Source organism: Coffea arabica, chromosome 11c, assembly GCF_036785885.1.
Source record: "Coffea arabica cultivar ET-39 chromosome 11c, Coffea Arabica ET-39 HiFi, whole genome shotgun sequence".
In the NCBI taxonomy this organism is placed as follows: Eukaryota; Viridiplantae; Streptophyta; class Magnoliopsida; order Gentianales; family Rubiaceae; genus Coffea; species Coffea arabica.
In genome coordinates, this window is record NC_092330.1 from 25,195,749 (window position 1) to 25,207,620 (window position 11,872).

The following is an 11,872-nucleotide window of genomic DNA, read 5'->3' on the forward strand; positions in this document are numbered from 1 at the left end:
GGTTGACAGGAGGGTCATCGCGGGAAGGTATACGAATGACATCGGCAGAGCGAGTGGAACTTAGCTCCTGAGAGCTACTATATCCTTGAATTGTTTCTGAATACTTTTCCTGTTCGAATGGTTGATTATTGAAATATCACAGTTTTATGTAATAAATTTGGGATTGCTATTTGAACAATGTGCTTGCATGTGTGTTTTTGGCCTCACGAGCGTTTAGCTCACCCTATAGTTTTGTTTTCCTTAACAGGACCGAATCTCAGAGAAGTATGGAGAAACCCTTCGTTGTACTTTTGTTTAGGATTTCTTCTATATTTTGGCTAGACCCTGGTTTGGGTTGTACTTTTGGAATTGAAATGTAAAAATTTGGGTCCTGACGTGTATTTAGAATTTAAGTCGTATTATGATTACCCGATGTACTGGTTACATGTTAAGTGACTTGTTAAGTTTGAACGCTTCCGCATTATTTGTATTCATGCTGCTCTCTTCGAAATATTCGTTTCGGTTTCAAATGGAATGCAATTGCTTGAATCCTGGCGAGAGTTGGGCAGGCGTTCCGCGGATACCCTTTGGTTCGCCTTAGGGAAATGTGGGGGCGTCACATAATTGGCCTTGGATTAAAACATGAAAGTTGTAGGAAATGATATTTTAGAGATGCCTGCAAAATTTCAAGTCAATCGGAGCAACGTAGCTTGTGAAAATACTGAATTACCCCTGCTGCCCTGTTTCTACCCGAATTTGATAATTGCGTCTGTGATTGGTTAATTTGAGTGGGAATACTTCTGATTTGGTTGTTGATATCTTCTGATGAATTGTAACCTTGTATCTTAGCTTTTAGATGGCTTTGGAATCACCTGATTTGGACTTAGGTAGCCTGACTTATGATGTTTGAACCAGAATGCGGTTTGTGAACCTGTTTTTGCGGTTTTGGTGTAGTATATTGCATTTTTGACCTGGTTACACTCGAAACTGGACAGAGTAGCCTTCTGTAACATTGTAGCCCTATCTCGTAGCTTCAAAACGGTGTATCTTACACCTCCATCCGATAATCATAGTGCCATTGGTGCCAAAACCGCATAATGATGTCAAAAACTGTTTTTCTAGCTTAGTGCTTAATTCCATTTCCGGATTTCCCTGGTTTACTCTAATGTTTGTACATTCTTATGGAACCCTATTTTGATGGTATTTGGTAGTGGTGTATGACTTGGAATTGAATCTTATTGTGCTTATTTGAATATGTTAGGACGTGACGTTGGTGCAAGACACTCTTAGGCGGAGGTGCATGAAATATAATTTGCTTAATTGGTGAGTGTACTATTCACTTGTTTGTTTACAATGTGGCTTTGCTATATGTGAATGTGATGCCTTGAAGGCTTATTTGTCCATTGAATGATTAAGGTGAGGGTGTACTTGATCGCTCTCACCCCCTTTTGATATTATTACTGATTGTCTACTGTTTCACTGTGATACTGGATATATACATGGAAAACTGATTTTGGTGTCGTTTGGACGAGTATCCAACGACCTTTACTGTACTACTGAACTCAACCCCATTGGTAATCGATTGAATCGAGCCAGCGAGGGCTTGGTCGTGAAAGTCGATGAGCCATGGGGACTGTTATTTGGAATCTTGTAGTAGTGAGACTCTTGATTCTGGTATACTCAAGTATTACCAAATTTCTACTGTTTGGAGTTCGGGCCCGGTAGGGGTATGTTGGGTGGAAGGAATAGAAGTAAAGTGGAGCCTACAGTTGGTTACTTTGTAAACATTGACGGAGGGTCAATGAAGTTCGATCAAGTATACGAGCAAGGAAAGGGACTCTTGAGAGCCGTCCGTATCATTTTACCATCTTGTTAATGTGTAATCTTGGTTTATTTCTTTTGACCGCTTTATGCCTATATGACTTGGTTGCTTATGTGATAGTATACCACTGGGCGTAAGCTCACTCTGTTCCTTTTGTTTTCCTTACAGGAAAATAAATACTTTTGGACTGGATTTGATAGTTGGTTGCCGAATTGAGCTAGACGTACATATATTTTGTATAGCTCATTGATTGAAACCCTAAATGCATTTTTGGGTCCGTTTTCTCTTTTGATTTGGCAAACCGTACATGTATAAACTTATGGGATAATTTGTATGCCATTTTGGTATGTAAATTCTGAATTTCAAGATGTGTATGTTTGCGTGATATTTGGCCGGATTTTGGCGTGACCTGTACTATTCATAGTCGGCTCCGATTTTTTTTCATTTTTTTAATTATTTTGTGTTTTCGACTTGTTACGCGGGCTTGTATGTTCCGGAACGTATTAGATCGATGTAACTGCACCGTTAGTTCTGGCGAGAGTTGGGCAGGCAGTCCGCTAACCCCTTTGGTTCGCCTCAGGGGAAGGTGGGGCTGTCACAGAATTAGGGAAGGATGAGAGAAACAAAGTCACATTTAACAAGTGAATGAATGTACATCCTGTTGTAAATTAGTTACATGTTATAGCCACTGTATTACAATTGATATGAATCATTGTGCATCTAGTAGTTGGTCCATGCTCATGGGCAATATTAGTTTGCCCCTCTCCTGACAATGCAGTATGTATAAAATGGAGGCGTAGAGTTGAATGAGGTGAAGCAGAGGAAGAAACACATATGTGAATAATAAATGGGTGAACCTTGTGTTGTAAGTAAATTACATGATATAAAAAATATATTACAATGAGTAGAAAGTGCTTGTTTGGCTCTCAAAATGTAGAAATAATAGAAAATGCGGAGTTGGCTTATGCGGCTGTCATTAACGAATCAAAATATAAGGTCTAGTGAGCTAAAAAACCTAGAATCAAAATATAATCACCGGCGTGGATGTACATACCGTTAAAAGAGACTTACATCGTGTGACCAATACATTACAGTCTGTATAAGTTAGTGTACATGGAGTTGTATTTGTACATAGATAATGTCGTTGTCTTAGAATAAAAGTAAGGTGATGTGAATCATTAATCATATTGATAAGTGTAATAATAGAATTTGGTATACGAGTAATGTGTGATTCATAACACATTATGAATGGTAATATACATTTATGTTGTCATTTATGTACATACTATTCATAAAGTGTTGCAAATTAGGGTGTTTGATGCATAATTGGCAGGAGCAGAAGTAATGGATTGCAGCAAATTGGCAGAAGATGGGACTCCTGAGTTAGGAATAGAGTTCAACAGTGAAAAGGATGCATACAAGTTTTACAACAAGTATGCCTTTAAAATGGGTTTTAGTGTACATAAAGACTATCTGAATAAAGACAAAGACGGCGTGACCACGTCTAGGAGATATAGTTACTGCAAGGAAGGTGTGAAGCGCAAGTACGAAAGTGATGTGATGCCAAAGAGGACACGAGTGGCGACGAAAATAGGGTGTGGAGCTAAAATGGTTATCGTGTTGTTTAGAGGGACAATGAAGTACCGTGTGCATGACCTTGTCTTAGAGCATAACCATGAGTTGCACATTACTTAATGGTGGCAAGTCCATTATTATTTATTCTTTTCTTGCAGGAACACTGCGGTCACAAATGAAAGCGATCATTCTCTTTTTCAAACCTAAAGCAATGTTATTTGCAAAGTTGGATTATAAGGACCAACACCAGTCATCGCTTCAACTACAGAGATCCAATCTCCCTCTAGGTACAAACTTTTGAACTACTCTCAGGTAAAAATTCAATTCATTGTCTCAAACTTCCCCAGTGAATCCCGTTTAAATTCCTGTTCGGGTCAGTCCTGTTTAAATTCCTGTTCGGGTCAGTCCCGTTTAAATTCCTGTTCGGGTCAGTCCCGTTTAAATTCCTGTTCGGGTCAGTCCCGTCTTATTTTTCATATTCGGGTCAGTCCCGTTTAAATTCCTGTTCGGGTCAGTCCCGTTTAAATTCCTGTTCGGGTCAGTCCCGTTTTAAATTCCTGTTCGGGTCAGTCCCGTCTTATTTTTCATATTCGGGTCAGTCCCGTTTAAGTTCTTGTTCGGGTCAGTCCCGTTTAAATTTCTGTTCGGGTCAGTCCCGTTTAATTCCTGTTCGGATCAGTCCCGTTTAAGTTCTTGTTCGGGTCAGCCCCGTTTAAATTCCTGTTCGGGTCAGTCCCGTTTAAATTTCTGTTCGGGTCAGCCCCGTTTAAATTCCTGTTCGGGTCAGTCCCGTTTAAAATTCTGTTCGGGTCAGTCCCGTTTAAATTCTGTTCGGGTCAGTCCCGTTTAAATTCTGTTCGGGTCAGTCCCGTTTAAATTCCTGTTCGGGTCAGTCCCGTTTAAAATTCTGTTCGGGTCAGTCCCGTTTAATTTCTGTTCGGGTCAGTCCCGTTTAAATTTCTGTTCGGATCAGTCCCGTCTAAACTCCTGTTCGGGTCAGTCCCGTCTTATTTTTCATGTTCGGGTCAGTCCCGCAGTAGAATTCCTGCTCGTTGGAGTCTTTTGCAGCCCAATAACACAGGTAAGTATTTGGTGTCCACTTCTTTGTCTCAAGTTTTTTCAAAACTCAAACAAAGAGGGGCAAACTGTAGACACCAAATTTTGAATAATTTGTATGTGGCATCTACTTCATGATTTTGTTTTTTTTAGATCGCTTGCATTTAGTTCATTATTGTGTGTTTTGCATTTCTAATTGTTTTTTTTATTTTAGTTTTAGTCATTTTGCCCTTTCAGTTTGTCTATTCATTTTTGTTTTGTCATTTTAGGTTTTTAATCACTTTTAAGTTTTAGATTTTAGTTTTTAGTTTTTAGTTTTTAGTTTTTAGTTTTTAGTTTTTTTAGTTTTTAAGTTTATAGAGTTTTTAGAAAGAAAAGAAAAATCATTTTAGTCATTTTGTTTTTATTCAATGCTTTCTTGAAAGAAAAATGAAAATGCAAAATCATAAAAAGGAGAAAAGAAGAAATTAATGAAAAAAAAGGGAAAAGAAAAAAAAAAGGAAAATTTGTTCATAAAAATATGTTTAATCTTTGGGCACTTTAGTTATTTTTATTAAGTTATTTTGAGAAAAAGAAGCAAAGAACAAAAAGAAAATCAAATTGGAAAATTAAAAATTGCCATTTTTGTTTAGTTTCTTTTGTTTAAAATTATTTTTGTTTTGTTATTCTTATTATTACCTGGTTTGTGTAATTTTGTTATTATTGTTATTTTTATTTTATTATTTATATTTTCTGTAATCTTCAAGTTGTTTTCTTAAAAAAAAAAAAAAAAAAAAAAAAAAAAAAAACGTTTGCGGCAGGCAGGCTGCATTTGTCTTTGCAGTCTGCCAAGGACATTTCATGCGTGCCATGGAGGGGCAGGATGAAGGCAGAGGCTGGCCTTCATCCTGACCATTCAGTGGAGGGTTTAAGGAACTTGGAGTTCCATATAAAAGGGCAAAGAAAAGCATCAGCCGCAGGAGGGATTTTTGAGGGAGAGCATCGAGGGGCAAACAGAAAAACTAAGCAAGGGTTTTAGAAAGGGGTTTTCAGGGCAAAAACAAGAAGGGAAGGCAGGGATATTTTAGGAGAATCGGGGAGAGCAACTACGGAGAGGTTACTGACGGCGAGGGATAGCAAGAGAGAACCAGGAAGTCTGGGAAAGTGAAGCCACGTGAAAAAGAAATCAAGCAAGAAGGAACCAAGGGAGGAGAAGCCACTTCATCAGCACAAAAGGCATCTAGTGGGCTCTCGATTCCAGGGACAGTGCGATAATCCTGAGGTAAATCCAGTTTAGCTTCATGAAGGTTTGAGTTCATCACATCTGTCTTGCATCTTTTAGTTCATCTTTTTCTGTAGTTTCTGAAGCTTTCTAAAGCTTTCGGGTAGGTAGATGTTCAATGATTGCATGATTTGTTTAAAAGGCAGCAACTTTTGATGAACCTAGCTTTTGTTTACCACAAGTTTCTTTCTTTTCTGCATTTCTGTGATTGGTAACATAGTTAGATCTTCGGGAATTAGACAATGTTATGAGGGTTGTGTGATTCTAAATAGGCTGAGATCATTACGGTGGATCTGTCTATTGTGAAGTTTGTCTGAGCTTTCTTTTCTCCTTCGCATGAGTAGACTTAGTTTTGATTGAAATGGCTGCAAAAGGTTTCCTTTGTGTATATGGATGGGGATTTGCTGTAATTTTGTTGCTTGGAGTTAGAGTATGACGTTCGGGTATCTCGTTTGGAGGTTGTATGAACTTAAATGCCTGAACTGAAAAATTGAAAAAAAAAAAAAACGAAATCTGGTGCTCTTCAAGGCCAAAATTGCTGGTTGAGTTTCTTGCCGGTCCCATAAACCACTAACCAGATGCGTGAACTGTCAAAACATTTCTGGTTTAATGTTTGAGATCGTAACTTTGCTGCTTGGCTGGAATTTGGCCGTGTTTTACATCTAATGATGAACATCATAAGCATAGCTAATCATAGCTGCATTGGTATGGAAAAGAAGGTGCTTTAAGAATTTGTTTGTTTCTTTCTGCATTTGCATTCAGTGGATGTAGAAGTTAGGTGGGTCGTCACTAGTTCCATGTCTGCATGTTTAGGTGAATTGATGTTGCTCATATTCTGGAAAACCCGAATTGCTGCAGGTCTTATCTCCCATATTGCAGAAGTTTTTCTTTCATATTATCTTGCATGAAGTTGCATGAATTTCATGTGCTTGCATTTTAAATGCACTAGATCATCTTCTGATTTCTGGTATGAAGAGTTGCTAAAAACCTCACCATTGCCTGCTGCGTTTGATGTCTGCCTATTGTTGTGCCCGCTGCCACAAACATTTGTCCCAGTTTTCCATTTGCTCAAGTAGCAACTTTCTTACCTCTCTGGGAAGCTTTATAGACATTGCTCAAGAGTTTTGTTTTGGATTTTCTGGGTTGCTATAAGCTACGAAAGTAGCAGCATAAATTGCAGAAGTAAAGGAGTCTTTGACATTTGTTTGCTTGCATGCAAAAATCAAGAACTTTGTCTAGATTATGCTAACTAAACGTTTGAGACATTTACTGGTTTTGGGTTGGTAAACCCATGAGCTTGGTGCAATTTTTTCCTTTGTGTGTGAAGTTCGTGTGTGTGAAGCCGCAAGATCGCAACAGGAAGCCGCGAGTGTCATCCTTTCTTTTGCTGCATTTCATCTTCATCATTTGTTGTTTTCTTTTCTTCCCATAACAACCCATACAAGTTGGTTTTTGATCATTTTTCCTTTTTTAGCTAAATCTGGTGTAACTAATTAAGGATAAAGTTGCATGTTTTCATCTGAAGCTACAAGGGTTTTGGTATAAATGTTTCACGATTTTCGGCTGCACAAACAAGAAGAAAGCATTGCAGGAATTTAAGCTCTCGTACCTTTGCATGGTCTTGCATGAAACTATTTTCTAAAATTGCATTTTGACCCCTTGGCTTCTAACCAATGCTACTATGACCCAACAAATAGAATAATTTCTTCAATTGGACCCCTGTGATTTTTGCAGTAATGTCACAAAAGCCCACCGATACTCTAAATTCTTGTAATTGGGTCATAAAATAGTTGCATTTTAACTCTTGCTTGACCTTCCGTGGTTCTTGGACTTTCAAAATTCCTAAAATGTCTCAATTGACTTTATTTGATTAGATTAGTGGTTGCATTTGGGTCTTTGGTTTGTAATTGAATTCTAAGTTTATTGCAATTTTGAACAGTTGTTTGGCATTCTATCGTTTGGGAAATCTTTGAGACTCTTGAACATTTCATTTGGACTTGAATGACTTCATGTGTTTGCAATTAGGTCCTAAAACAACGGCAACATAACCTCCATGTCTACTTTAGTTCCATCCTGGCTCAATTACTTGAATTATTTAATTAACCTTGCCGTTCTGGGATCTTACTTGATGGTTATATGTTTTGGGTTGACCCTTGGATAGATTGGTAAGGGGTTTTAGGATGAATTCAAAGAGTTTCGAGAGTTTCATCTAGGTTCATGTGGTAATGTGCATTTGTGTGGATCTTGGATGTTTTGATGATTCAATCAATAGTTGGGATCTTTATTTCATGAATATGGAAATATTAGGCATTTAAACGCTTCTAATTGTTCAATTCCATGTTTATGTGTTTGATTGCTTGACCCTTGCTTTGTTTTGGACCTTTAAAGTTCTTACATGTTCGATTGACTCGAATGTTTGGGTAAGGGTTGTGTTTGAGTCCTTAGTAGGAAATTTCTTTTTGATGGTTTGATAGATGTCATTTGATTTATTTACATTTCATCATTAAATTGGTGCGTTAATCCTTTGCTTTGAATGGTTTTAGCACGTGCTATCCCGTTAGTTGGTGACTTAACCCAGTTTAAGTCTCGTCCATTTAACACTACAAAAGGGAGTGGTATAATTCCTTTTATCTTTCTTGTTTCTCTTATGTGACTAATGTGCTAATTGAAATTTGCATGTCTATTTGCTTTCCTAGCCTCTCCTTATTTCCTTTCAATTATTCCATTTACTTTTGATTTTTATTAATGGGGTATGTGTACACCTCTTGGCTTGTAATAGATAGGGCGTAGCAAGTAATTTGGTCCATTTCCCCTTTCCCCTTTGTTTTAGTTAGCAAATGTAATGGTTGCATGCCTATGTGTTATATGTTAAATGCTTTATTAGGATTTTGCATCTAGTCAAGCATGCTAAGTGTTATGTGCTACGTGTTTATAAGTGATTCGCATGTCTACTCGCTTTTGTAGTATAGATGAATGGAATGGATGAACGTACGTCACCACACTAGTCCAACGCTAGTTGTGGCTTCTTTTATCGTTTCCACTAGTCCAACGCTAGTCGGAATTCATAGAATGGGCTAGTCCAATGCTAGACCCAATAGGTTCTTTTTTTCATTAAGTGCATGATCACCACATATCACGCATTTTTCCTTAGTTTGTCATTTGGTATGTTCCTCAAACCCCTTCCCCTTCATTTTAGGACTTGCATCTCATGCTAGTTAGGGTTCATTTGCGTGAAAATCCCTCTTGATAAGGGAAACGAGCGAGTGTGGCTACTCGATAGCCTTAGCACGCTAGTTTCGCCTTCTAATCAAAGGGAAAATAGAAGTCGAAAAGTTAGGAGTCAACCCCCCGTACCCGACTTGTTGCATTCCTCTAGGGTCATACTTTCATTTTTATCACCTACATACTCTCTTAACCACATTTCTCCACATTTCTCGAACCATACTTTTTACTACATTTTACCTATCACTTGCTTATTTTCACTTCACAAATGAAATTCCACTTTACCTTATATATCTATTATTCTATTTTCATACACTTGCACACGAAAACACTTGAATTTGTTTTACAATTTCACACAAGCACCTTTATACAATTTCACACAAGCACCTTTATACAATTTCACACTTGCACTTGCATTTCTTGCACCTTTCATATACTTTCACACTTGCACGTTTGAATCTCATTTACATTAATCGACCTCTATGAGGTTTTTCCTTTGTTGGCCGCCACAATTCATGTGGTTTGGGACCAAAAGCCTCACAAGAGACATCGTAGAATTTAGGTTTGCATTTTTCTTTTCGTTTTGCATTCATATAGTCATATCCAACGTGCGAACATATATTGGGTAGAAAATTAGGAAAGGTAAGGTTAAGTCGCGCAACTAGCCTTGGCTAGGTCAAAGGGGTGCCTTGGATTCTATCACTTGCCTTCCCCTTTGTCAAACGTGACCCCCGAACCTTTTTCTTTGGCTTACGTGGACTAGGAGTCGTTTTAAAAAGGGTTTTACTACTTTGTCTTTAAAAACACTTTTTGGGTGACTTGGTACACCCCAAATCTATACCAAGTGGCGACTCCGTTTTTCATATTTAAAAAAACCCTTTTTAAATTTCATTTGGCCAAATCGTCGCTTTCCAAAGTCCCATGGCCTTTTACTTTTCATTTTGCACACGTTCACACCACACTTCACACACCATCACAACAATCATTCATTCACTCATCAAAAAATGGGGGCGCGACAGTTGGCGACTCCACTGGGGACTTCCTAAGTGGGTCCAAGCATTTGACTTAGCCATTCGTTTCCTTTTTCTACCCTTTTTATGCATTGCATTTGGATATTAGGATTGCATTTTTCATTTTTAGGACCTTTTGTCTTATGTACGTAATCAAACCAATTCCTCGACTTATGAATGTATGTTTGAATGAATGTTTACTTGTTATCTCGCGCTTGCATTGCATTTGGGGGGGGTGTGTGTCACCTTTAGAGTCTCGCGTGGTTCTCACCCCTTCCCTCAAATAGGGGAACACTTCATACGTGCATGTTTACTTGCTTTATCCCATTTTATTTTTATTTTCGTGGGCGCCATCCCACACCGCCTTGTAGGACTAGGACCGATTGCCTTGGGTAGGCGGATGGTGTGCTCTGCGCCCATAGCGCTACCTAAGGGATCACTCGAGCCACCGACCAAAGGCCCTGGGAGTGATGACCCTTCGCCTTTAGGTCTGAAGGCTTGGGAACCGAAGCTTATCGAGTCTAGGCATTAGTGAACCCCAACCTCATGCATCCATATTAGAATGACCTAGGGTAGAGTCGGCCTCACCCTATTTTCAGCACATTAGGCACGAGGGAAGGGGTTCCACCCTTTTTACCTGCTTTATTGTATTTCTTTTCTTAATTACTCCCAATGTGTTATGTGTACTATTAATTGCACTAACCATTCTTTTGTTTTCTTGGATTGCATTCATGTGCCTTAGCAATAAGAGGCCTTTTTGGCACTCTTTTAGTGACTCACCCGTTAGATAGCTCACATGTTTAAATTTCAGTTATTGCACTTAATTTTCAATAAGTACATTTCATTTTAGACCTTTTTCCCCCCGATGCATTATTTATGTCCTTTAGATAATATTTGTCACATATTTACGTCGTTTTAATAAATGGCATCATGCATAAACCATAGAAAGGGAATGCCACATAGGGAATCCCGTGGTTAGGAATAAACCGCCTTGTGTCTCGGATACTTAATCCAACGAGACTTGCATGTTTACAATTTTGTTTGGCCTTCGGGGTAAAATCCCAAGGTAAGGTACTAAAAAGTGAATTCTTCCTCAGATGGCTCCATGCCGAATGTTAAACCGTATACCTCGTGAGCTGATAGATTGGAAGAACAACATGGCGCATGAGGTGAACCGATTGTTCCGATACATAGGGCATCTACCAAGTCTTTTGAACATAGCCCCAAACATAGCTATCATTGAAGCACTGCTTGAGTATTGGGATCCTAAAGGCTCCGTCTTTCGATTTGGGGAATGCGAGTTAACACTCACTCTGGAAGAGATAGAAGGCTTGTTGCAAATGCCTGGGAAAGGAAGCCCTATGGTGTACCCAACTAGTGGCACTAGAGAGCAGTTTTGCAAGTTTCTAGGATTGGGACGAGCTAGCATGAACCAGCACCCGGACGCAAAATCATGTTGTAGACACCAAATTTTTGGTGTTTTATTATTTATTTATTTACTATTCGTTTTTTATTTGTTCTATTTTTATTTGTCACAATTAGTTTTATTTACTTTTAGTTTTAGTTATTTTAGCCATTTTAGCGTAGAATTTCTCAAAGGAAAAAGAAAAAGCATTCAAAAAAAAAAAAAAGAAAAAAAGAAAAAAAGAAAAAATATATGTTTTAATTTAAATTCAATGTTTTCTTGAAAAAAATGAAAAAATGAGGAAAATGAAAAATGGAAAATTGCAATTTTTGTTGTTTATCATTTTAGTTTAGTTTTTTAGCCAATGTTAATTAGTTTGTTGTTTTTTCTTCTTAATTTTATTATTATTATTATCATTTTTGTTAGATTATTTAAAAAAAAAAAAAAAAAAAAAAAAAAAAGCCAAAAGCTGCGTTTTTGCCGCAGCTTGCAAATGGAAGTTGCGGGAGGTCCTGGGGGGAATTTTCGGCTGAAGAGGCCAG

General features: G+C 38.1%; 1 protein-coding gene across 1 annotated transcript; it reads left to right on the forward strand.

Annotated features, from left to right (window-relative positions):
• Positions 1-3,145: 3,145 nt before the first annotated feature.
• Positions 3,146-3,496, forward strand: LOC113715950 (protein FAR1-RELATED SEQUENCE 5-like). Its single transcript, XM_027240253.1, has one exon. The coding sequence runs from the start codon at positions 3,146-3,148 to the stop codon at positions 3,494-3,496; it is 351 nt and encodes a 116-aa protein (XP_027096054.1).
• The last annotated feature ends 8,376 nt before the right edge of the window (positions 3,497-11,872 follow it).